This window comes from Ictalurus furcatus, chromosome 2 (genome assembly GCF_023375685.1).
Source record: "Ictalurus furcatus strain D&B chromosome 2, Billie_1.0, whole genome shotgun sequence".
In the NCBI taxonomy this organism is placed as follows: domain Eukaryota; kingdom Metazoa; phylum Chordata; class Actinopteri; order Siluriformes; family Ictaluridae; genus Ictalurus; species Ictalurus furcatus.
This window is the reverse complement of record NC_071256.1, coordinates 5,141,724-5,169,680: the sequence shown is the minus strand read 5'-3', so window position 1 is coordinate 5,169,680 and position 27,957 is coordinate 5,141,724. Positions and strand designations below refer to the sequence as shown.

At 38.9% G+C, this 27,957-nt stretch overlaps 1 protein-coding gene and 2 long non-coding RNA genes across 12 annotated transcripts; 2 read left to right on the top strand and 1 right to left on the bottom strand.

Annotated features, from left to right (window-relative positions):
• Positions 1–377: 377 nt before the first annotated feature.
• On the bottom strand, positions 378–26,027 carry LOC128619865 (polymeric immunoglobulin receptor-like). 2 transcript variants are annotated; one of them, XM_053644358.1, is made up of 8 exons: positions 25,928–26,027; positions 21,836–22,138; positions 12,262–12,564; positions 5,874–5,990; positions 3,306–3,458; positions 3,151–3,222; positions 2,885–2,952; positions 378–2,334 (listed from the first exon to the last, which is right to left on the bottom strand). In XM_053644358.1, the coding sequence occupies exons 2-8, from the start codon at positions 21,993–21,995 to the stop codon at positions 2,221–2,223; spliced, it is 987 nt and encodes a 328-aa protein (XP_053500333.1). In that variant the 5' UTR covers positions 21,996–22,138; positions 25,928–26,027; the 3' UTR covers positions 378–2,220. The 2 variants fall into 2 exon arrangements, with proteins under 2 accessions (XP_053500333.1, XP_053500323.1); XM_053644348.1 differs by lacking the exons at positions 5,874–5,990; positions 25,928–26,027 and having other exon boundaries at positions 21,836–22,571.
• On the top strand, positions 13,017–18,565 carry LOC128620078 (uncharacterized). Of its 3 annotated transcripts, XR_008388066.1 has the most exons (4): positions 13,017–14,065; positions 14,150–14,958; positions 16,693–16,832; positions 16,922–18,563. It is a non-coding gene; the product is annotated as an uncharacterized LOC128620078 (long non-coding RNA). The 3 variants fall into 3 exon arrangements; XR_008388064.1 differs by having other exon boundaries at positions 13,018–14,958; positions 16,922–18,565; XR_008388065.1 differs by having other exon boundaries at positions 13,020–14,958; positions 16,944–18,563.
• LOC128620088 (uncharacterized) lies at positions 24,513–27,957 on the top strand. 7 transcript variants are annotated; one of them, XR_008388072.1, is made up of 4 exons: positions 24,513–25,105; positions 25,191–25,253; positions 25,783–26,651; positions 26,739–27,957. It is a non-coding gene; the product is annotated as an uncharacterized LOC128620088 (long non-coding RNA). The 7 variants fall into 7 exon arrangements; XR_008388070.1 differs by having other exon boundaries at positions 24,514–25,253; positions 25,783–25,903; positions 25,999–26,651; XR_008388069.1 differs by having other exon boundaries at positions 24,514–25,253; positions 25,783–26,325; positions 26,512–26,651.

The following is a 27,957-nucleotide window of genomic DNA, read 5'->3' as shown; positions in this document are numbered from 1 at the left end:
TCTTTCATAAAGTCCTCCTCTTCTAACAAATGAGTTTTAAATAATTGCATATTAGTTACAAATCTTTAAAGAAGTTACATTTCAATCAAACTTTTTCCATTTATAAATAAGATTTCACAAAATGGTGAACTGATAAAAAAAATTTCTTGATACTTCTTCCTGATTGAGCTGAAGTTTTGGAGCATTGAAAACTGAGACCGCAGCGACATCTGGTGGTGTGCAGTAATTATTGCAGCCAGGAATTCGAGGCTGTTGGTTTAATAATTTTAATCCGTTATGATTCTCATAAAATTCTGTGCTTCAAATGTATTTATTTATGTGAAAATATTAGGGATGTGATTGTGTTACAATAAAACTTTCAAATATCATGCTCCACTGTCATTTTTTATTTATTTTCATCACTGCAAATAGTATGAAAATGTTTAAGCTACAAACAAGCTACAGGAATTTGACAAATATTTCAAGTAAAAGCTTTAATATATCTTCAAATTATGAGAATATTATATTATTTAAGAAGTGTGTGCACAAGCAAACCCAAGAAGAGCGAGAAACTTAATGTCAAGAAAACATAAAAACATTTAGACCTTAAATGTTTAGACCTGGTGAGATGCCTGGAAGACTTAGAATATGACATAAACAGAAAATAAAAAAGAGTGTAGACATGATTGTGCAGTCAACAAGATCCTTACAGATCCTTAAATGAAACCATGTTAATGTCTGTACAAATGTTTGCATGTCCTCCTTGTGTTTGTGTGTGCGGTTTCCTCCCACTGTCCAAAAACATGCAGGTTTACTATGTTAGATTGCCCCCAGGTGTGAATGTGTGTGAATGGTGCTCTGAGATGGACTGGCGTCCCATCTGAACTCTCCCACCTTGTGTCCAGTGTTGCTGGGATAGAGTCCGAATCCATGACAACACTGACTAGGATAAAACAGTTACTGAAGAGGAATTAATAAATTAATTAATTAACCCTATAGCTGCACCATGCTGTATATAAGCCATAGTCCATATGTTTCCTTCTCTTCTTCTCTTTATGGAAAAGAGGATGCTATGTTCCAGGCAAAGTGAGATTTGCTCTGTGCTAAAACACTGACTGCTAAGGGTGTCAGATGTAATCTATGCCGTGCAACCACAGGATTGGTTCATGTCAGCGGTTCATGTCAGCGGTTCATACACAATGCCTATTTCCAGCACTTGGTCTCACAGTGGAACAAGCTGCACAATTCATCAGCATGAGGCTGGTTCACTGCCACTCTGACAAGTGGCAGACATTATTAAGGACTGACAGCAGGTGTAACAGCAATTCCCCTCCTCACATGTGCTACAGTCCTTTAAGGTCTCTCTTTATGAGATTCTGCAGGATGCTAAATTACAATCATGTCACTTTATGACTTTGCTGCAAGGTCATACACACGCCTCTGACAAGTATTAGCAGTTTATAAAACCACAGTTGCGTTCATAACTAGCGTTCTCATGGTACTTCAGAGCCACTGTGAGACACTCAGCATGTCAGAGGGACTGCAAGACTGTGGCCAGGGCAGTGGGGACTGATGGGAAAATGGCTACTTCCTCTTTCTCAAAGTTAATGAAAGTTGTGCCATGCACAGAGAATACTGTGTGATACTCCACACTCAACAAGCACACTATCATACACCATTTAACATGCAATAAGGTTTTCACAACAATTTCACCACAACTAGTTTAGAAACACACATTCAGTCCAGAGAGACTTTCCCATGACAGTCACAAACAAGAACTTCTACAGCAGTCATCTTACGCAAAACAGGGTGATGACAAAAGTTTTCTAGAACATATAAGTGGTGTCTCGGTGGTTAAAGTCTCTGGGTTACTGATCAGAAGGTCAGGAGTTCAAGCCCCAGCACTGCCAAGCTACCATTGTTGGGCTCTTGGGCGAGGCCCTTAACCCTCAATTGCTCAGTTGTATAAATGAGATAAATGTAAGTCGCTCTGGATAAGGGTGTCTGCCAAATGCCGTAAATGTAAATAAATGCAAATAAAAAACAAATGATACAAAATAAATGATAATAAATGACACAAACATTAAAAATATAATTTGCAGGATTATCCATCAGCACACAAATATGATTAAATCTGCTATTAATGGTCAAATAAAAAAAAAAGTCACAGTAACATGCTTACCATGGCGTGTATTTAATATACTGCATATATTCAGTATTATTCTAGATATTTACTGTGGATTAGTTTGTTAGAATGCTGGCATATTCAGTTTTGTCTCCAGTGTTGATCTGGACACGTGCTGCTCCGGCTGTGTTCATGTGGGTTACAGTAGAGTAAGTAACACCAGGTTCAGTCTGTGGAAAGACAGAACATGAAAATTATACATATAACACACACACACACACACACACACACACACACCAATTTCTAGTGCTTTTATACATCTGAGCAGTTGAGGGTTAAGGGCCATGCTCATAGGTCCAGCAGCAGCAGCAGAACTGGGATTTAAACTCACAACCTTCCAAGGAGAGGTCCAATGACTCAACCACTGAGCTAAACACTGCCCATGTTGTTCTGATAGAAGCAGCAGAAGATATTTTCCTATAACTCACTGTTCAGTGAAAGCATGTGTGGTTCATGTGTGTTACCTGCAGTGTATCACAAATATAACTAAATCTCTAAAGGTAGAAACAAATCTGCTATAACTGTTATTGTAGAAGCCATGCAGAATGAAATGGAGATTAAATTAAGAATACAGTAGGACTCTGATGGACGAGGAGAATTTGATGAAATTTTATATTTCCTTTTCAGTCATTTATCTTCTGACTCAAAGACATTAAAGATTATTATTATTAAAGATAATAATAAAAATGCAGCTGAGCTCAGGCCTGCATGTACACTAACCTGATCCTTCTGCTTTCTCTTACAGTCCGGACGTCCTTCAGTGATCACGTTCTCTCCACATCTTCCTCCTAAAGAGAAAAGACCTCAGAAATCACACCTCTAGTGGAAACTACACAATTTCATTTTCCTTATCCAGAGACACTTACAGAAGTGCTGCTGCTTCTACAGGTTTCAGTTCATCAATCTCAGAATCTGTTTTGTGTGTGTGTGTGAGTGTGTGTGTGTGTGTGTGTGTGTGTGTGTGTGTGTGCACGCATGCGTTGTACCTTTGCGTTTCCAACAAATAAAAGCCACTACTCCGGGTATCACCAACAATAAACCCGCCAGAATGCCGAAAACTGTGTAATAAAACACACCAAAATATTAATGAATGTAATAATATAGATGTGTTTTTTCCACTGCTGATGAAAAGTTTTGGCACCTAGAGGGAGGCTGCTGTGTGTTTGCTGTTTATCTTGTTCCAGTGTTGTTGAGGATGATGCAGGTGGAGAGTTTGTTGTTGTACTCTGAGGCGGTTCTGATGGACGTGTTGTGTCTGTTTTTCTCGAGTGTGTTGAAGTTTCTCTTCTTCCTACTGAAAAGACAAAACTTATTAAAACTAATGACTGTTTTTATCTCTGTTAGTAATATGGCACATGGCACTGGAGTAAAGCATACTCACAGTCATTAATGAAAACATGTACTGTATTAATAAGAATGAATGATTTTAGTTCATATGGAAAATATGTTTTGGGATAATTTGAGAATTGGTACATGCAACAAGCAGATAATTGTTTGTTTGTTTATTTGTTTGTTTATATTTAATTTATTCAGGACTGCACCATATTTTAGTGTTGGTTTATTAGGAAAGGTTCACGTCTGTTAATATAAAGCTCACAGCTGATGGTGAGAGCAAAAAACAAGTCATGAGGTTGAAGGAATTGTCCAGTTTGTCATTAAGAGTTTTACTTAAACACACAGGGTCAGTAGTGGAACATCATCAGCTGGACTCAAACCCCTAATCTCTTGTTTCTCAGCCCAGTCCCTAACTACTACGTGTGTGTTACACTGTCGTGATCATGTGTGCATTTTTTTTTTTCTTAATCTCAGAGAGCTACTTGCAGTTAAACAGCTGTAGTTAGACACCATGTTACAACTACATCTGAAAATAAAGACCACTTGGAGAGAGGAATTCTACAGAATTTCTTTAAGTTGATCAGTTTAAATAAGGCGTAATGCAGGAAGTGAAGATGGTCACTGACAGAGAGACAGCAGAAAAAGGTGTGAAATTCACACATCTATTTACAGCTAAGACCAGAATGAAGACGTGACAGTTACAAGTTACAGGAAAAGAACTTTTCTATTACACTTTATATGACTCAAAGTCAAATTAATTTACATAGCACATTTAAAACAACACAAATGTTGAACTACGTGCTGTACATCATGCATAATAAGGAATACATTAAAATAGAGCATAAAACATCATTAACATAAATATATAAACAAATAATTACTATAAGAAAACAAACCAGATATAACTAAGACCAGAGAATAAGCAGCTAGACAGGCAGATTATAGATAAGCCTGCGTGAAGAAATAAGTTTAATATAAAGGGTGATTAAAATAAATTTATTGTAGGGGAAGATCTGGTAGAGAGGGGCAAGCTATTCCAAAGCCTCGGTGCCATTACAGAAAAGGCCCTATCGCCTTTGGTTTGTAATCGTGAGTTTGGAATGGTCAGTAACAACTGAGAGGAGGATCTGAGCGAACGTGTGGAAGAGCGAAAGCTGAGGAGATCTGAAATATATACGGGGAGAGACCATGCAAGACTTTAAAAACAAACAATAGGATCTTGAAATCAATTCTGTATTTCACCGGTAACTAGTGGAGTGAGGCTAAGATGGGTCTTACGTACTCTCTCTTTTTGGTCCCAGTCAAAAAGCGAGCTGCAGCGTTCTGCACAAGTTGCAAGCGCGAGAGTGAAGACAGGCTAATTCCAGCATACAGGGCATTGCAGTAATCAAGCCTTAATGAAATAAAAGTGTGAATAACAGTCTCACGATCTTTAAACTTGAGAAAATATTTTAACTTGCAAAAGTCCCCTAAGCTGGAAAACTAGCTCTGACAACAGAATTTGTTTGTCAAACTTTACTTCCGAATCGAAGATCACCCCCAAATTTTTGACCTGGGTAAGAATGTGGTCTTGTAGGGGGCCCAGATTTCAGCTAAGACTTTCTATCAAATGTGAAGGACCAAACAGGATTGCTTCAGTCTTTTTCTCATTTCGCTGGAGGACATTTTCATCCATCCAGCACTTTATATGTGTCACGTCTTAAATGTTATGAAGGTGAGGACAGATGCAAGTGCAGTTAAAGATTATTATTTGGGAAGGTCAGGCAGACAAATCCAAATCATGAGACAGTAGTGTGGTCGAAATAACGGGCAATGGGTCAGGCGATCTACAAACAGGCATAAACTGGGCAGGGCTAGAATCAGAAACGTGAAACAAGAAACAAGGTCAATAAACATGAATAAAAAACGAGAAACAAGAAACGACCGCTTGGTAAGGAGATAACACTAAATACTACTCAAGGTACAAAGAGACACAAGGGGGTTAAATGCCAAACGTAATCAGGGGTGAAACACAAAACAATGATGTCACACCTATGGGAAACAACTAATGACAATACAGGGGTGGAGACAGGACAAAAATCATAACAAAAGCACATGTAGAAAGTAAACAAAGTCAATGTCACTGAAGCCCCAAAAGCGTGCGTTCGCTAAGAGCTCATGCATCGGCTCGCGCTTCGAGCTCGCGCTTCAGGTTTCCGAACACGCTGCCTGCTACAGCGCTAGCTCGAGGGGAAGTCGTGACAATATGAGTTATTATAGATCCAGACATTGTCAGAGATATAATTCAGTAAATAAATGTAATAAAACGTGTGTTGTTTCATTGCTGATTAAAAATTTTGGCGCCTAGAGCCTTGCTGCTGTGTTTGCTGTTTACCTTGTTCCAGGGTTGTTGAGGATGATGCAGGTGGAGAGTTTGTTGTTTTACTCTGAGGCGGTTCTGATGGAGGTGTTGTGTCTGTTTTCCTGGAGCTTGTTGAAGTTTCGTTTTTTTCTATTGGAAACATTGTTAATGTACAAAGATACCCTTTTTAAGTTCCACCCCACCTACCCACGGTCCATGTAATCTCCCCACACACACACAGTGGGGGGAAATAAGTCTTGAACGTTTTCAGTAAATATATTTCCAATGAGGCGAGTCACATGAAATTTTCACCAGACATCATTATTAACTCAAGAAATTCAGAAATATAAAGAAATCCAAACATAAATCCAAGAACATAAATAAAGTTATGTGTAATAAAGTGGAATGATGCAGGAAAAAAGTATTGAAAACGCTAACTGAAATGTATTTAATACTTAGTGGACGCTTCAAGACGCTTCCTGTATGCAGAAATTAATGGGTCGCAGTATTCAGGTGTGATTTTTGTCCCATTCTTCTAAACATATTGTCTTTAAAACTTGTTCAACTGGATTCGAGTCAGGTGATTGACTGGGCCATTCTAACACCTTGTTTTGTTTTCACTGAAACCAATTGAGAGTTTCCTTTGCTGTATGCTTTGGATCGTTGTCCCGCTGGAAGCTCCACCCACGTCTCATCTTCATCATCCTGCTCAAGAATCTCCCGGTAAAGATCTCCATTCATCGTTCCTTCAATTATATGAAGTCTGCCAGTACCATGCGATGAAAAACAGCCCACACCATGATGCTTCCACCTCCAAACTTCACTGTTGGTGTAGTGTTTTTAGGGTGATGTGCAGTGCCATTTCTTCTCCAAACATGGTGTGTAGTATGACAGCCAAAAAGTACATTTTTGCTCTCGTCTGACCAGACTACACTCTCCCAGTATTTCATAGGTTTGTCCAAATGAGTTGTAGCAAACTTTAACCAAGCTTCAACATGCCTTTTCTTTAGTAATGGTGTCTTGTGGTGTCTTGTGGCATAGCCTATTGTTTTCTCTGTGACGATGGTACCTGCGGCCGCCAAGTGTTTCTGGAGCTCTTTCCGAGTGGTTCTTGGCTCTTGGGCTACTCTTCTGTCGATTCTTCTGGTCAGAAACCTTGTGAGGAGCTCCTGTGCATGGCCGGTTGATGACGGAGTGATGTTGCTTCCACTTGTGGATAATGGCCCCTATGGTGCTTACTGAAAGACTCAGAAGTTTTGAAATATGTCTGTATCTGTTTCCATCAATATGTTTTGCAACAATAAGGTTGTGAAGGTCTTGGGAGAGCTCTATTTTTTGTTACATTTATGTTGCCATTGGTTTGTGAAGATTCAAATATTAATTTAACAGTTCAGTGTTGAGTGTTGAGAATTGCAATTTCAAATATTTTTTCAATTTAATTACTTTCTGGACTCGGCCGGACTCGACTCAGACCCGGCCATTAAGGACTCGGACTTAAGTCTAGCTCGTCTCCTTTCGGACTTGGACTCGATTGGTTAAGGACTTGGTCTCAACTCGAACTTGACAAAAGTGGACTCGACCCAACACTACTGTGCACCAACTTGGTCATAAAGATATCTAAACGGAAAGCTAGAACTTTAGCATAGAATTGATGTCACTATTTAACTACTACTACTACCACCACTACTATAATATAACATAATAATGATAATAATAATAATAATAATAATAATAATAATAATAGTAATAATAATACATTTTATTTTCTAATATTAACATTATGAAATTAATCTTGATATTAGGCCTATATTAATAAATAAGTCTATTTCACTATGACCACTAACCAAGAGCAAACAGTAAGTTACTGTATGCTACAGTAGGACAGCAGCTTATTCAAATATTCTTATTTTTTCTAAACTGTGGTAATATTTAAACATATTTATTTGAAGTAGCACTGAACATGTATCCACATCTGAAAGGCACACTATCATCATGTGACATTAAACTCACATATGATCATGTCTGCAGAGTTCAGCTTCATATGGGGAGAGAGAGAGAGAGAGAGAGAGAGAGAGAGAGAGAGATAGAGAGAGAGAGAGAGAGAGAGAGAGAGTGAGAGAGACAGAGAGATAGAGAGAGAGGGAGAGAGAGAGGGAGAGAGAATGAACCCTGCTGCCTGTCCCAGCCTTGCTGTTCTTTGGCTGTAATGCTAGAGCCTTGTCTTCACACAAAAGGCACAATCTGTTAATTTAAAACACTTTACAGGCTTTGATAAAAACTTTTTGCTTTCCTCCCACTCTCTCCTTTTTTCAGCACCGCTGCTTCACTTCATTTTTACTCTGTCTGTACACTACACGTGACGTCGCCGGTGTATGCACGAGCGTTGATACACTCATAAATTAAGCATTCTGATGGCATTTTAGCGTATGGATTTTTAGAAAAACATAATTAATTAGAGAAAAGTAAAAATAAAACTTTCTTAACTACAAGTTTATGCAGTGTTTTGGGGGCCCTTGGTAGCAATTGCCAACGTTTGCCTAATGGTAAGTCGGCCTCTGACTGAGTTCTACATGTGTCACTATTATTTCTTTACTGGACATTCTCAGAATATGAACTCTGTTGAAGACACTCTAGCCTCTTTAATTTTGTCTCAAGAGTCCATATTGCGTTTAATCTAGTTTTATTTAGGTGAGATGCAAATGAGGTAGAAGAATCCCGTCTGCAACGCTTCACAGCATCCCAGAGAAAATGAGGATTATCCCCTGAACCGGTATTCACCTCTATAGACCACAGTGTATTGTTAAAATGCAGCCTTGATTGGTACAGACACAAAAGAGATTTTAGCTGAGACTACACTGTGGTCAGATATAGAGGACATAATTACAACACTGTGTATTTCTGAATATGAAGCAGAAGATATGAGAATATAATCCAGTCTAGAGTAACTTTCATGTGTGTAGGAATAGAAGGTGTACTGCCTCACAGTGGGATGAAGAGTGCGATATACATCAATTACTCTAAAATCGGACATAAATCCACAGAGCGGTAGTCAATAAAGACTGTGTTAAATGATTATGCAATCAGGAGCGATCAAGGCATGCATCAGCTACTGTGTTCATATCAGCACCGATGATTAGGAAACAATCCCGGATTCGCAGTAAAGTTAAGTAGTTAAAACAGGAAAACAATTTCACTCCGAGTGTAAATCGAAATAAAAGTGAAATTCTGACCCGCTATATACGCTTTTATGAATGATACACTACCATCCTCACAGCTATATCTTTCCAAGATGTTAAAAGAAAGCCTTCAACACGACAAATGAACCCCGAAATTTACTGTCTGATTAAGTTGATGCAGCAACATAATAAAATTTATTAGAGAACCTCTGGACGTCTGATTTCCTCAAACGCGACTCTTGATTAAGTGCCAGGTCAACGTGCTGTCTATGCAAATAATTAAGACAGGCAGCTCACTTAATGAGACCATTCAATCTGTTCACATTCCAGATAATTATATGAGGAGTTTCTGTTGCCATATGTTATGACTGCAAAAGTAATATAAACAAACAGTCGAGAAAGCATAAAACAATAAACTGAACCTTCAAATGACACATAATACTACAGAGGGAGAAATACCCACCCACCATGATCGTCACAATATCCACAGACACCCAACTTACCACAAAGCTAAGAAAACATACGGAAGAGAAGAACAAAATAAAAACCCATGGGTGAACCAATAACCATCTGTTGGACAACGGGACCCAGAGGAAGGTGGCAGACACTATAGCATACACCTTTGTCCCACCCATTTTTAACATCCATCCTCTATACCACTTATCCTTCATGGTTGCGGGGAACCTGGAGCCTCTCCCAGGGAGCATGGGGCACAAGGCGGGGTACACCCTGGAGATGGTGCACCATCACATATACATTTACACACATATTAACACCATTCATACACTACACCCATTCATACACTACGGACACTTTGGACATGCCAATCAGCCTACCATGCATGTCTTTGGACTGGGAGAGGAAACCGGACTACCCGGAGGAAACCCCCCGCAGCACAGGGAGAACATGCAAACTCCGCACATACAGGGCGGGAATCGAACCCCCGACCTTGGAGGTGTGAGGCGAATGTCCTAGCCACTAAACCACCCACTGTTAACATATTAATAACAAACACAGAGAATAGTTTGTCAAATAGGCCATCGATATATGGCTAATAACATTTTCCTTCACACTAACAACTGACCCGATGTCTCCATAAAAACATCCAAATTAGTATTATAACCCCAATTCCAAAAAAGTTGTGATGCTGTGTAAAATGTAAATAAAAACAGAATGCAATGATTTGCAAATCTCATAAACCCATATGTTACTCACAATAGAACATAGAAATCATATCAAATGTTTAAACTGAGGAAATGTACCGTTTTAAGGAAAAAATAAGGTAATTTTGAATTTGATGACCGCAACACGTCTCAAAAAAGTTGGTACGGGGGAAACTAAAGGCTGGAAAAGTAAGTGTTACTAAAAAGAAACAGCTGGAGGAACATTTTGCAACTAATTAGGTTAATTGACAACAGGTCAGTAACATGATTGGGAGTAAAAAGAGTATCTTAGAGAGGCAGAGTCTCTCAGAAGTAAAGATGGGATGGAATCTGGATGGAAGCCTATGTTGCTCGAAAACCTGTATATACCTTTCAGCATTGATGGTGCCTTTCCAGATGTGCAAGCTGCCCATTCCATAGGCACTAATGCACCCCCATACCATCAGAGATGCAGGCTTTTGAACCGAGTGCTTATAAAAAGCTGGATGGTCCCTCTCCTATTTAGTCCTCTTTAGTTTAGAGGACACGGTGTCCATGGTTTCCAAAAAGAATTTCAAATCTCACGGGCCTGCAATATTGACTTTCACCCTTGTCCCTTGCGCACAGAGATTTCTCCAGATTCTCAGAATCTTTTGATGATATTATGTACTGTAGATGAAGAGATATTCATAGTCTTCACAATTTTACATTGAGGAACATTACTGTGAAATTGTTCCACAAATTGTAGACGCAGTTTTTCGCACACAGAGGTGAACCTCTGCGCATCTTTACTTCTGAAAGACTCGGAAAGACTCTGCCTCTCTAATATACTCTTAATATACCCAATCATGCCCCTGTCCCTACTTTTTTGAGACGAGTTGTGGCCATCAAATGAAAAATTACCTTATTTTTTTTCTTAAAATGGTAACAGCCGGACAACTCCTTCTGAATGTTATCTAATCTGTCTTGCAGGGTTTTAAACTGTGCTTCAGTAAACAACTGTAACTTCTCCATAGCTGAAGCAATCATGGCGGTGAGAGACTCCCCCATCTTGTCCGCTTCATGTGTTTGTTCGAGTAGTGTCTGCCTGCCGGTGGGATTTCCCTGACGTAAAGTCATAATCTAATAGCCAAATACTAAATAGTTAAAGAACAACCAAAAATAGTCAAGCTTGTTCACAGCCATTGATGAAAAAATTTACCTTCAACAGATACATTTTCTCTTAGGTAAAACATTATTAAGATATTATTAAAACGTATTCCAATAAGTGTTCGCTGATATAAAGACTGCATTTCTCAATGTAAATGTCAAGTTGAGAGAAGACCTTGTGTAGTGATATAGATTTCTGTTGAGGTAAGGTTGTGTAATGACTTACTTTAGATCATTAGAACAACTCAGTTTGTAGCTCAGTCTCCTTCTGGTCTGTCTGTGTCACATAACGGTAATGAGGTGGCTAATAGTTTTATGCATGAGGGTAAAATTGTGTAGAAATGGACAAAGGTGACATTTCTGTAACGTGTCTCAAACGTGGAAATTGGTCTAAACGGTGACATGAAAACTTGCTTTATGTTACATAGTGAAGGATTTGATGGTGACCATCACTGCACTGTAAAACAGAGTTATGTATTATTTCTCTGATTTTAAATTAGAATGAGATTGATTTTAAAGTCATGTCACATTATCATATAAATTCTATGTATCAGATACAAACTTTTTGATAAAAACAACAAACAACTTTTGAAGCTTCTATAAATGTTTATGAAAGCTTATGCCAGTTGTAATGAAGGAATTATACTGGTGTAATGTAGCTCTATAAACACTACAGTGTTACCAAAATAAATCACAGATTAGACTGAGAAATATGTCAAATCCAATCAGATACCAATCCAAAGTTTCAGGCCAGTCTGATACCCATAATCAGTATTTACTATTATTTATAACTTGATTTATATTTTGTCACAATATGACTCGTTAGTGTAAAATCCTCAGTTATGATAAATGGAGTAAACTTTTTTGTTACATATTTAACTATAATTCATTTGAACACTGATCAAGTCTGTTTTCACTGAATATCAACTTTTATTGTGTATTTAAATACTTTACCTTTAACATAAAGCCTGATGTCTCTGTGGTCCTTCTCAGTGCTGCACCTGTAGGATCCCCGATCCTCTTCTCTCAGGTCAGATATGAACAGAGACAGATTAGCAGGAGAACTGTGATTAAACAGCTGAAGTCTGCCACGGTAGTGTTCATCATTTAACACTTCTGTCAGACGTCCTGTTCTGAAGGTCCTCCAGGTGAATTTCTGAGGTTTGGTGTGCAGGTCAGAGCAGGAGCAGGGGAACAGCACTGAACCACCTTTGTGTCCTGTGATTTCTGTCGGATTATCAGCAGAGAGAGAACAGCCTACAGAAACAAACATACAAAAACTCACAATCTACTGAATACAATATGAAGTACAACATTTCAAAATGAATTTTTATGAAAATACTTATGTTTCAGTACGTTTAATCCCTAATCTCTTGTTTCTCAGCCCAGTTCCTAACTACTTGTCACGGTTTCCCCTTTATGCAGCGCGCTGTGGAGCATGTGGGCGCGCGTGCATGAGCAAGGTGCGCGAGCACCTGCTTTTCCTTTGTTGACAACCGTGACATTTGGACACGTGCTTTTGTTACGTTTCCTCCCTGTTCTGTCATTGGCTGTTATTTCACGTGTGTCTGAAGTATCATCTAACGTGATACTTACGTTAGATATAGATATGATTAGATTAGATTAGATTAGATTCATAGTGAAGCCTGCATGAAGCTTAACCTCACCACGTATCAACCAGACTACAAAGCCATCAGCAAAACCATGCAGCACCAGAAGTCGCATTAATGGTAAGAAGTACTTTATTCATCATTGGTTAGCAACAGCATAACAACGTTATTAAAAAGAATTCAGAGACTTATTGTACTTTAAAAGTGTTGGTCTTACATAAAATGCACACATTTACTTGTATTTAGTTTTAAACATATTGTATGGCTCTCACGGAATTACATTTTCAAATATGTGGCGTTCATGGCTCTCTCAGCCAAAAAAGTTCCCGACCCCTGTTCTAGAGCGTTGGCCCGATGTTCATCAAATTTGATTCAGATCATCTTCAGACCATGCCAGCAAAAAGTTATGGTTCATATACTTAACTGTTATATACTTAATTGTCTCTGCAAGGCTTTGGCATATTGACACCAAACTTTGTGTGTCATTGAAACCGCACAGTGACCACATCACATCACATTAATTTGGTCACAGCGTCACCTATTGATCAAATATGATAAGCAATTAAATCATATAACAATTGATTGTATTTATGAACGTTCAACCATTTTGCCTAAAATCATATACAAATGTCTAAAACTGCCTTTTTTTTTTTTTTTTTTTTTTTTAATTTTTTTTTTACAGTTGGTCTTGATGCTCCCTGCCATGCTTGTTTAGCTCCTTGTTTAGCTCTTCAGTGCTTGGCCCCTTAATTGCTGCTTCCAGCTATATTTATTATTGTTATTATTATTATGGATTATTTGGAGTTGTTTGGGGAACAGTGACACATGGCACTCTCACATTCCTAATAGATTTATCACTTAAGGTACGTTCACACATAGAGCGACTCACAGCGACAATGCGACCAGAGACGTTCATTTTCAATGAGATCTGGCGACTTCCGGCGACATGCGCGGCAGCGACCATTGGTGACCAGATGTGGGCGTGTCCAGCGACGCGACAAAGTTTAACTTTATGCAAATTTGGAGCGACTTGGTGCAGCGACTATCAATGGGAGTGAAGAAGAGTGAGCACACACCACCCCTGCTCACTAGCAGAGGCAGCGCCATTGTGGCAGTAGCCAATTAGCTTAGCTAAGCTTAGGATCTTTGTGGGTTTAAAGCAAAATTTTTTTATTATTAAATAAATAAATAAATAAATAACAATGAAACATTCACTTTTTGTTGCAATTCAGCAAAATCCCAGTGTAGCTCCTATCTTTGGTGAAGTGTCCGGCTTGTCGCTGCTTCGGCGCCCGGGAACAAGCAGCACCAAGAAACAGCACTTCACCCAGAAAACACGGAGGCCACAGCCAAATAGCTGCAGTCCAGCTCCCGGTCACCATCGAACAGATAGTGAATGACAACCTGATGGTGACACTCACTTACTGAGATAGGAGCTACACCCGGAGTCTGTCCAGAAAGTGACCCGGAGTGTGTTTCATTATTATTATTTTGCTTTAAACGCACTAAGGCCATAAGCTAAGCTAATTGGCACTTGTGCTTTTGCCGCAGTTAGACGGCTGATCACACACCGCTTCTCCTTCATCTCGTAAGATATGATGCATATATACACTGGTGAATTTTATATCCTCTCTCTCCAAAATGTTTTATTCCAGCAGCAAGAAAACTTGTTTGTTGTCAAAAGTGGAATGTTAGTTGTACCACCCATGTTACTATGGCAACCAGTAATAGGAACGCCTAACTGCGACTTCATAGTACAGTGACTGGTGACTTGTAGTGATAAAATTGCTGTATGTATGAAGGCAGCATTATGCAGCGCAGTGTCCGTCACATATTAGAAGATCTTTACAGAGGAAGCTGACAGTCGCATCATTGACATCATGTTTCGAGTTTCGTGCTCGGCCACGGTTAGCGATCACACTAGATGTGTACCGTGCGTGAGTCCAACTCTTCAAGCGGGCCTGGGCATGGTATGGAGCGATCACCACCAAACTGGACTTTGGGAGTCAAACGTGCTCGTGCACGGTACCCATCGTCTAGTGTGAGTACACCCTTAATCGAGTAATGGGGTCTCCCAAAACCTGTACATTTATGTTCAATTAACTTGGTGCTCATGTCGACTGTACTTAAATTGTTAGGTTCACTTAAATTTGTGTTCATATAGTGTACTTTATAGTTTACTGAAGAGGAATCAAACTTGGGTCATGGTAGTCAGAGCGCCGCATGCTAGCTACTAGTCCACCAGGGAACCTGTGAATTAAACTAATTAAGTTCACTTAACTTGGTGTTAATTTCAAATGTACTTAAATACAGGGTGTCACAAAAGTCTCCATATGTAGGGGAAATGATTGGCATTTCTTTGTAAACACCCACGGAATCGTCTCTCCTACTCATGATGAATTTCCCTGCACCAGTACCAGCAACAGACAAGACATGAGAACCGCCTTTTATAATTATCTACCAATCAGTGCATTAGTTCACTTGTTGCCAGGCGGAAATCATTGCATGGCCAATCACATCAAAGAAAGACCAGTGTGAGCTATTTTAATAAATCATGATTTTGAGTTCAGAACACTTGAAATCTTAAGGTTATTTATTTTGTAGGTAAATAAGTTAAATTAACTTAGATTTTTGATTTATGGGTCCAAAACACAACAATTTAAGCAATGTTTTGTCGTGATTACTTGATCGCTTAAATAAAGACAACATTATGGTTTACAGTGCATTACCAGATACATCACTGAATTTATTTTTACATAAACATATGTTCCATTACAATTGTATAGAAGCTACTACAGTATATGTAACAGGAATTATTCAGAAACACTGGAATATACTCCAGTAAATCAAAAATACACAAATTTCAGAGAGAATATTCAAAATCACATCATGAAACCATGGTCATTCCAAGAATGTGACAAAAAGTATATATATTCACTACACATACTGTATATAGACACACATATGCATGTAAGATATCGATCAAGCAGACTGAAAAAAGTGTGCACAAAAAGATTAACATTAGCATTTACATTTATGGCATTTGGCAGATGCTCTTATCCAGAGTGTGTTACAGAAGTGCTCCGAAGTCTCTCTCAGAAAACACATCCTCATGCTAGTTCACTAGGACAGGGACTAAGAGTACCATCAGTCTAAACACAGTGTTGAGAGGTTAGTTCAGGATGAAGTACTGACTAATTTAAGTCCTTGGTGAACTGGTAGGTCTTTACACACTCATTCACACTTTTTTTTTTACATGAAGACAGGAGACTTCAAATTTCACCATAAAAATCCCAAACAAGATCATGTATAGCAGTCTTCTTACACAAAAGAGGATGATGTGTCTGCCATGTCAACACAGAATTTGGCATCTGACTACATTTCCCAGCATGCACCTCCGACTACAAATATGGCTACCATCGACTACAAATATGGCTACCATGGACTCCAACTCCCAGTTCACACGCTCAATCTCACCCCATTACTGACTGCACACACCTGGACTCAATCACCACTCCACACTATATAAACACGCTCACTACACATAGACTTTGTGGAGGATTTGTTCAGCTCGCTTTCCTCATCTGATGTACCAAGCCTTTGAGTCATGCGTGCCATTTCTATTTTCGACCCATGTTTATTTTCTTGTTTCATCATTATAGTCTCATACTCTGAATATTTTTTTGTATAAGTTTGTACATTGCTTGACCCTTTGCCTGCTCTGTGTCAAGGGTTCCTACTCCAATGTTCTCTGTATTTCTCTGAACAACGTAAGGTGGATCAGTTTATTAACCTTCTCAAAGGGCAAGGAGTTAACCTGGATGACCGCAGTCTGGAACCTAGGAGGGGAACACACCTCAACTCACGATCGATTCACTGAACTGTTCCTCCACGTCTTTGACCACGCTCCAGAAGGTAAAGAAATTGTAGAGCATTCAACTGCAGGAAACACAACTAACCACACACACACACAATTATAACTAGGGGCAATTTATCTTGGTCAGTCCAGTGACAGGTGTATTTTAGGAGGTGGGAGGAAACCAGAGAACCCGGAGGAAACCCACATGGACATGGGGAGAACAAGCACAGAAACTCCACACAGACAGAAGCCCGAGCTCAGGACTGAAGCGGGGACCCTGGAGCTGTGAGGAGACAACGCTACCCACTGCATCACCACACTGCTCATAGATCCACAGAGTTCCCCTTTTGTATAGATGATAATGAATCAAAAACAGAACAGCTGTGTAACGCTAAACTGGAAATTAGCTGTTATTGTTATTTGAAATCAATTTATTCATTATTATTTATTTACTGAATTTATTTTTTTGAATTTTGTCAAAGTAATGAAAGTGTCACAGTTCAGTCCACATCGACCGCGCTTGAGTTTTGGAAGGCATGCAACTTAAAAAAAACAAAAGCTCTCTCTCTATGTATATATGTATGTATGTAATAATGCAAAGTGTAATAGAAAAGTCATTTACTTGTAACTGTCACGTCTTCATTCTGGTCTTAGCTGTAAATAGATGCGTGTGAATTTCACACCTTTTTCTGCTGTCTCTCATATAAAATGCAGGAAGTGAAGATGGTCACTGACAGAGGGACAGCAGAAAAAGGTGTGAAATTCACACGCATCTATTTACAGCTAAGACCAGAATGAAGAAGTGACGTACAGGTTACAGGAAAATAGGCTACTAAAAATTTGAGCTTGATCTCTTGTACATCATTTTATAATCGAAGTATTGGACGAATTAAATTAATCTTTGTATCTAATCTTTATATCTTTGTATTTAATCTCTTAATATTTATGTGTAATAGTTAGAATAATTGACTATTATTAATGTCTTAATAATGCGAGATTAATCTGAAAATAAACGAAAGACATACAATACAGTTTAGCGTAATTGTGCAGTTGTCAACAACAGGGGTGTCGCTAAACCCTTTTTACTGGGACACGAGTCTTTTTGAAGTGATTTGTTCATTTAGGAGGCTGGTTAGTTAGTTTACTCATAAAAATGTTAATAAAACACACCTGCCTGTAATTTTCTGCGTATAAATCTTTGGTTAGATGTTTCAGGTGTGTGTGATTAGGGATGGAGTTAAACTCTGCAGGACAGTGCAGTGGCCTCAGGACCGGAATCGCCCATCCCTGGTTTAGGAGATAATTTCACAGTTTCAGTGGTTTCTTCCATTATATTGTCTGGTATTTGTGTAAATAAAACATAATGAATTTGTTTTTGGGGACTAGGTTTCTGATGGACTAGGATTGGAGAGGAAGGATTTTAAATGTAATGATAATGTTGATATATTTGTTGTTTTATATACAGGTTATTTCAAAAGTCACTACTGTATTAATGTGATGGGATTTCAGATACAAGCTTTTTATTTCAAAAAATCATTTCTTCTCTTGTCTTTTTGAACAGAGTGTATATCTATGTGTGTTTATTTCAGGAGTTTTAATAGAAATGAGGTATAGTAAATATCAAATAAAATGTAAACTTGCATTGATGAAGTTAATGTTGTTAGTAATTGTTTAAAAATGACCATGGTAAAACAGCGTTCCAAGGTTTAAAAATATAGTTTGTCTGTCATTTAACCAAACAATAACCAGTTTTGATACCTAAAAAAGTTTAAAGTAAATAAATAAAACTTTTTTGATACCTTATAAAAGTTTTATATAAAAGTGTAGCAAAGGCCTTTACAGTCTTTATAATGTAAAATTGAACTAATGAAACGCTGACCCTGGACCCCCTTAAAACATTTTGAAGTACGTTTGTAAAGTTCTTGTGGGGCCCGTGCCCCTGTAGTGATCAAACTCTAGAAATGGTCCTGGTCAACAACATCATCTCACACGGATTCATTTAACTCCGAGTCCGAGGACGTGGTGTGAATCATTTCCCCGCCCCATACATCACGTAACAAACTGTGGTTGGTCGCATTACGTGTCCATCAGACGGTCTCTTCCTGTCCATGTGAACTACACTGAGGCTCTTAATTCATGTGAAGTAAGCAGGTACTGCAGATATGCAGTGAAGGCCATCGTAATAACTGGACAAAATATGTAGTGATTGGTCGCACTACATCATTACTCATTTTAACTTGTTACTGGAAAAGCTACACTATTTGTAAAGTACTGGAGCTACTGTCACACTACTGAAAAATGGAGTTAAGTTAGTAGTGTCACTACTTTTAGTTAGCTACTCCCCAACACTGCCATAGGTGAAGACTTGAGTTTAGCAGCCGCTAAGCAGATGGTCAGCATTATGCTGGGGAAGAATGCAGTTAAGAAACAATATTTAACAACATGAATAAGTGCTAAATCAATGATCTGGCTGAGAATGTGTTCCAGCAACTAATTAGCAGAGTTCAGGCTCGTCATTTTTACAGAATTTCACATTCATTAGATATGAGTGTGATGGAGAAACTGAGGAAACTTTATTTTTTGCAGACCTCTACATTCAAATGTAACTGCTGAAGCTGTGTTTGACTTTTTGAACAATTTCATGGTTTCTAATGACATCAGCAGGACAAAGTGTGTTGGACTCAGCACTGATGGTTCTCGCTCTATGATGGAGCAACACAGTGGACTGGTGAAGCAGGTCAGAGACTCGGCCCAACTGCTCACTCACATACATTGCTGCATTCACAGAGAGGCATCAGCTGCTAAGAGAATGTCCACGGATTTAAAGACTGTTTTGGACGATGCTGACAGAATGGTGAATTACATCAAAAGTCGCCCATTACAAGCACGTTTGTTTTCCCTTCTGTGTGAGGAGATGGGGGGCACACGGTGGCTTAGTGGTTAGCACATTCGCCTCACACCTCCAGGGTTGGGGGTTCGATTCCCACCGTGGTGGGTGGGAGTGTGTGTGTTCTCCCCGTGCTGCGGGGGTTTCCTCCGGGTACTCCGGTTCCCTCCCCCAGTCCAAAGACATTGGATTGGCGTGTCTGTAGTGTATGAATATGTGTATGAATCACACCATCTTCAGTCGTCTTGACTCGGTCTTGCCACTGGATCATGGTGGTCAAAGGGAAGTGAGGCTGATGCTGTGCAAGTCTTCCTCACTATAATCCAATTATAATCTCCTGTGTGAGGAGATGGGAAGTGAACACCACCATACTGGAGAAGACTGGTGGCTCTCATGCAGCAGAATGCTCACCCAGCTCTTCCAGTTACGTGATGAGGTCAGAACACTTTTCATCGATGCCAAATTTGTGATTGGCTTTGTTGTTTATTGGTCTACTTGGAAAACATTTTCAGCCACTTGAATGGACTCAGTTTGGCCCTACAGGGGAAAGCAGTAACAATGTCTCACGTGCAAAACACAATAGAGACGATCACAAACAAAACTCATCTGTAGGGGAAAAGAATGGCCCGAGCCAACTGCGAGAAAACGTGTCTGTGTTTTTGAAGGAAAGGCCACTTCCCGTCAGTGCAGCAGTTGCTATGGCAGCGCACCTGCCAATCAGAAACTGATTTTTTTTTCTTCAGAAAGACTTTTGACTCAGATCTGGTTGCATGTGTCTTCCAAATACCCCGAGCTCTGTAACAAGGCAATCATGTTTCTGATGCCGTTTGCCAAAGGTAAGTATAGTTTAGGTTTGTATCTGGTTCCCCACCAGAGATATTCAACCCAAAAGTGAACAGAATTTTAAAAAATGGCACTTTCTCACCGCTTACTTTCTCAACTCAAAAATAAAATGTTCTGCATGCACACTATACTTATCTAGGTACCTCCTAAAAATTAAAACTGAGACTCGAACTCTTCCCATTATTATAAATTGACCCTAAATGTGGAACTGTGAGCAATCTTCAGCACTACACTTGGACTTCATTTCTAACTCTAAGGAACAAGAATGTGCAAAATGTTTATGTATTTGAACTTTTAATGTGTGCTAGAGGTCAGTTTTTGTTCCAAGAAGCTAGGACCATCCTGAGCCGAGATATTGAGGTTTCCGTAAACAGCTGTATAACGAAAAACTGCTGGTTTTGCAACGCCAATACATAGAGTAATCACTCAAAAATAATTATGAAAATTAAAAACAGTCGAGCAACAAACTTTGTAATTATTGGACCACTTGAGATGGAATGACCCATTAGGTCCTGTCAGTAAACCTGCTGCATCAGACTACTGGACTGTTCTTTACTAAGTTCTTAATTGACTAAGTTTACATCGTCCTTCAATTTAAATGTAGATGTTGTAATGTCATTTAAACATTGTTTTTCAACACAGTTCTGAATTTTAATGAAACAGATTTGTGAACTGTATGCCCCTGTAGCTTCTCTTACAGATATTGATGTTGTATATAATTGTATGCAGTGTTTTGGATTTAGATACAATATGTTTGTAAACAGAATGAAGATAATCATCTTACTTTCACCAGAATATGATTTGTACATTTTTATAGTAGTTCACATAATGCTAATGAAACCCTTCCAAGTGTTAATGAATGATGTCATTTTGTGCAAAGAGAAAATTTACTTTATTATATATATATATTTTTCTATATTTTATGAATCTATATTTATTATACACCCAGGAAGCTCTGCTGTGGACATTAAATGGTGTTATGATGCTTTCCAGGTTGACTTACTTAGAGTGAGTTTGGTTCTAACATTTCATGTCATATATAAAATTAGTCTATATTTATAAACACTGCAGTGTTACCAAAATAAATCATAGATTAGACTCAAATCCAATCTGATAGCATTCCAAAGTTCAGGTCAGTCTGATTCCCATATTCGGTATTTATTGCTATTTATAACTTGATTTTGACAAAATGACTTCTAGAGTAAAATCCTAAACCCTGGTAAATGGAGTAAACTTTTTTTGTTACATATTTAACTATAATTCATTTGAACACTGATCAAGTCTGTTTTCACTGAATATTAACTTTTATTGTGTATTTAAATACTTTACCTTTAACATAAAGCCTGATGTCTCTGTGTTCCTTCTCAGTGCTGCACCTGTAGACTCCCTGATCCTCTTCTCTCAGGTCAGATATGAGCAGAGACAGATTACCAGGAGAACTGTGATTAAACAGCTGAAGTCTGCCACGGTAGTGTTCATCATTTAACATTTCTGTCAGACGTCCTGTTCTGTCGCTCCACCAGGTGAATTTCTGAGGTTTGGTGTGCAGGTCAGAGCAGGAGCAGGGGAACAGCACTGAACCACCTTTGTGTCGTGTGATTTCTGTCGGATTATCAGCAGAGAGAGAACAGCCTACAGAAACAAACATACAAAAACTCACAATCTACTGAATACAATATGAAGTACAATATTTCAAAATGAATTTTTATGAAAATACTTATGTTTCAGTACGTTTAATCCCTAATCTCTTGTTTCTCAGCCCAGTTCCTAACTACTTGTCACGGTTTCCCCTTTATGCAGCGCGCTGTGGAGCATGTGAGCGCGCGTGCACGAGCAAGGTGCGCGAGCACCTGCTTTTCCTTTGTTGACAACCGTGACATTTGGACACGTGCTTTTGTTATGTTTCCTCCCTGTTCTGTCATTGGCTGTTATTTCACGTGTGTCTGAAGTGCTGTCAGCCGTCAGCAATTAAGACGCTGATTATGTTTGTATATATACCGCGCGCCTCCCAGCACACGGCGCGGAATATTAGATTAGTATAGATACTTACGTTAGATATAGATATAGATATAGATTAGATTAGATTAGATTAGATTAGATTAGATTAGATTCATAGTGAACCACAGTCACAGTCGTAGTCTTAGTTATTGTCCATGTCACGTTTCATGTTTAGATTCGTCAGTTTAAGTCACGCTGGTTTCTCCGCTCCCAGTTAGTAGTCATAGTTTATGTTTCATGTTTTGTATCTCGACCCTGTTTTCCGTGACTACGACATTGTTTCCTGCTTTGCCCCGTTTATGTCTGTTTGCCGATCGCCTGACCTTTGCATGTTTCTGGATTACGTTTGTGGATTACGATTTGGATTTACCTGCCTGTGTCTGTCATCAATAAAACTGTCAAACTGCACTTGCATCCGTCCCTATCTTCGTTATGTCTCGAGACGTGACACTACTGTGTGTGTTACACTATCTTGTGATCATGTGTGTATTTTTCTTTTAAATCCCAGAGAGCTACTTGTAGTTAGACAGCTGTGGTTACAATGTTACAACCATGTTACAACTACATCTGAAAATAAAGACTGCTTGCAGAGAGTAATACTACACAATGTGCAGATTCCTTTAAACTGATCAGTTTCCAGTTTTTACAATTACTTACACACATTTCTCAATACTATGTTCACTTTTCTTTTTTTTTTTTAAATCCCCACACAGTTGGCTTTACCAGTGTGCAGCTCAGTACAGCAGTTAACCTCACATCCATAATGTCCTGTCATGGGCGTAAATTTGGTATGAATATGGGGGGGGGGTTGAAGTGTGAATGGGTATGCTTCCTGATATTTTTAATTAAATAAAAATTATAATAATACATAGAAAAAACAGCTTTGTTATGTCTGCAATGTCATTACATAATTATCCTGTGCTTCTCTATCTTTCTATCTATCCACCCTCCCCCTATCTGTCTAATCTATCCGTCATCCAACTATTTGTCTAATCTACCTATCTATCATACACCTATCTGTCTAATCTATCGATCATTCACAAGCATTCATGATCAAATGATTGTTTCATTAAAACAAACTACACAGGAAATAATAACAGTCCAAATGAATGCACACTGCAAATGACTGAAACTTACACATCAGTTAGTGTGAACAACCTTGCTGTTGATAATAATGGGAATTATTAAAATAAAACTTAGCTAACATAACTCAAGGCAGTTTCCAATAACTTGGGTATTTTCCATTTATGCACATTCTATTTGAAAAGCAATAAAATACACAGAGTACCAAAATGATGCCCTGTCTGTGTTTTGCGCCCCGTTTCCGATCTCTCCCTGGTTGAGAACCACTGGCCTATTGTAATGACACTGGACTTGATAGATTCCGTGAGTCATGCCGAGAACAACGATACCATTGATGCCATGGTCAATCGAACTTGCTGTCTGCCGTTTTGAATTTCGTTGAAAACATTCTTTTTTGAACTCCTTCTCCTTCGTTGGCCCGATTTTCGTCAAATTCGATTCAGATCCTCTTCAGACCATGCCAGCAAAAAGTTATGGTTCATATACTTAACTGTTATATACTTAATTGTCTCTGCAAGGCTTTGGCATATTGACACCAAACTTTGTGTGTCATTGAAACCGCACAGTGACCACATCACATCACATTAATTTGGTCACAGCGTCACCTATTGATCAAATATGATAAGCAATTAAATTATATAACAATTGATTGTATGAACGTTCAACCATTTTGCCTAAAATCATATACAAATGTATAAAACTGCCTTTTTTTTTTTTTTAATTTTTTTTACAGTTGGTCTTGATGCTCCCTGCCATGCTTGTTTAGCTCCTTGTTTAGCCTCTTCAGTGCTTGGCCCCTTAATTGCTGCTTGCAGCTATATTTATTATTGTTATTATTATTATGGATTATTTGGAGTTGTTTGGGGAACAGTGACACATGACACTCTCACATTCCTAATAGATTTATCACTTAAGGTACGTTCACACATAGAGCGACTCACAGCGACAATGCGACCAGAGACGTTCATTTTCAATGAGATCTGGTGACTTCCGGCGACATGCGCGGCAGCGACCATTGGCGACCGGATGTGGGCGTGTCCAGCGACGCGACAAAGTTTAATTTTATGCAAATTTGGAGCGACTTGGTGCAGCAACTACCAATGGGAGTGAAGAAGAGTGAGCACACACCACCCCTGCTCACTAGCAGAGGCAGCGCCATTGTGGCAGTAGCCAATTAGCTTAGCTAAGCTTAGGATCTTAGTGGGGTTAAAGAAAAATTTTTATTATTAAATAAATAAATAAATAAATAACAATGAAACATTCACTTTTTGTTGCAATTGAGCAAAATCCCAGTGTAGCTCCTATCTTTGGTTAAGTGTCCGGCTTGTCGCTGCTTCGGCGCCCGGGAACGAGCAGCACCAAGCCAGACACTTCACCCAGAAAACACGGAGGCCACAGCCAAATAGCTGCAGTCCGGCTCCCGGTCACCATCGAACAGATAGTGAAGGACAACCTGATGGTGACACTCACTCACTGAGATAGGAGCTACACCCGGGTTTTGCTCAATTGCAACAAACAGTGAGAGTGTTTCATTACTATTATTTTGCTTTAAACGCACTAAGGCCATAAGCTAAGCTAATTGGCGCTTGTGCTTTTGCCGCAGTTAGACGGCTGATCACACACCGCTTCTCCTTCATCTCGTAGGATATGATGCATATATACACTGGTGAATTTTATATCCTCTCTCTCCAAAATGTTTTATTTCAGCAGCAAGAAAACTTGTTTGTTGTCAAAAGTGGAATGTTAGTTGTACCACCCATGTTACTATGGCAACCAGTAATAGGAACGCCTAACTGCGACTTCATAGTACAGTGATTGGTGACTTGCAGTGATAAAATTGCTGTATGTGTGAAGGCAGCATTATGCAGCGCAACCAGATACATCACTGAATTTATTTTTACATAAACATATGTTCCATTACAATTGTATAGAAGCTACTACAGTATATGTAACAGGAATTATTCAGAAACACTGGAATATACTCCAGTAAATCAAAAATACACAAATTTCCGAGAGAATATTCAAAATCACATCATGAAACCATGGTCATTCCAAGAATGTGACAAAAAGTATATATATTCACTACACATACTGTATATAGACACACATATGCATGTAAGATATCGATCAAGCAGACTGAAAAAAGTGTGCACAAAAAGATTAACATTAGCATTTACATTTATGGCATTTGGCAGATGCTCTTATCCAGAGTGTGTTACAGAAGTGCTCCGAAGTCTCTCTCAGAAAACACGTCCTCATGCTAGTTCACTAGGACAGGGACTAAGAGTACCATCAGTCTAAACACAGTGTTGAGAGGTTAGTTCAGGATGAAGTACTGACTAATTTAAGTCCTTGGTGAACTGGTAGGTCTTTACACACTCATTCACACTTTTTTTTTTTTTTACATGAAGACAGGAGACTTCAAATTTCACCACAAAAGTCCCAAACAAGATCATGTATAGCAGTCTTCTTACACAAAAGAGGATGATGTGTCTGCCATGTCAACACAGAATTTGGCATCTGACTCCATTTCCCAGCATGCACCTCCGACTACAAATATGGCTACCATCGACTACAAATATGGCTACCATGGACTCCAACTCCCAGTTCACACGCTCAAGCTCACCCCATTACTGACTGCACACAGCTGGACTCAATCACCACTCCACACTATATAAACACGCTCACTACACATAGACTTTGTGGAGGATTTGTTCAGCTCGCTTTCCTCATCTGATGTACCAAGCCTTTGAGTCATGCGTGCCATTTCTATTTTCGACCCATGTTTATTTTCTTGTTTCATCATTATAGTCTCATACTCCGAATATTTTTTTGTATAAGTTTGTACATTGCTTGACCCTTTGCCTGCTCAGTGTCAAGGGTTCCTACTCCAATGTTCTCTGTATTTCTCTGAACAACGTAAGGTGGATCAGTTTATTAACCTTCTCAAAGGGCAAGGAGTTAACCTGGATGACCGCAGTCTGGAACCTAGGAGGGGAACACACCTCAACTCACGATCGATTCACTGAACTGTTCCTCCACGTCTTTGACCACGCTCCAGAAGGTAAAGAAATTGTAGAGCATTCAACTGCAGGAAACACAACCAACCACACACACACAATTATAACTAGGGGCAATTTATCTTGGTCAGTCCAGTGACAGGTGTATTTTAGGAGGTGGGAGGAAACCAGAGAACCCGGAGGAAACCCACATGGACATGGGGAGAACAAGCACAGAAACTCCACACAGACAGAAGCCCGAGCTCAGGACTGAAGCGGGGACCCTGGAGCTGTGAGGAGACAACGCTACCCACTGCATCACCACACTGCTCATAGATCCACAGAGTTCCCCTTTTGTATAGATGGTAATGAATCAAAAACAGAACAGCTGTGTAACGCTAAACTGGAAATTAGCTGTTATTGTTATTTGAAATCAATTTATTCATTATTATTTATTTACTGAATTTATTTTTTTGAATTTTGTCAAAGTAATGAAAGTGTCACAGTTCAGTCCACATCGACCGCGCTTGAGTTTTGGAAGGCATGCAACTTAAAAAAAACAAAAGCTCTCTCTCTATGTATATATGTATGTATGTAATAATGCAAAGTGTAATAGAAAAGTCATTTACTTGTAACTGTCACGTCTTCATTCTGGTCTTAGCTGTAAATAGATGCGTGTGAATTTCACACCTTTTTCTGCTGTCTCTCATATAAAATGCAGGAAGTGAAGATGGTCACTGACAGAGAGACAGCAGAAAAAGGTGTGAAAGTCACACGCATCTATTTACAGCTAAGACCAGAATGTAGAAGTGACGTACAGGTTACAGGAAAATAGGCTACTAAAAATTTGAGCTTGATCTCTTGTACATCATTTTATAATCGAAGTATTGGACGAATTAAATTAATCTTTGTATCTAATCTTTATATCTTTTATTTAATCTCTTAATATTTATGTGTAATAGTTAGAATAATTGACTATTATTAATGTCTTAATAATGCGAGATTAATCTGAAAATAAACGAAAGACATACAATACAGTTTAGCGTAATTGTGCAGTTGTCAACAACAGGGGTGTCGCTAAACCCTTTTTACTGGGACACGAGTCTTTTTGAAGTGATTTGTTCATTTAGGAGGCTGGTTAGTTAGTTCACTCATAAAAATGTTAAACACACCTGCCTGTAATTTTCTGTGTATAAATCTTTGGTTAGATGTTTCAGGTGTGTGTGATTAGGGATGGAGTTAAACTCTGCAGGACAGTGCAGTGGCCCTCAGGACCGGAATCGCCCATCCCTGGTTTAGGAGATAATTTCACAGTTTCAGTGGCTCCATTATATTGTCTGGTATTTGTGTAAATAAAACATAATGAATTTG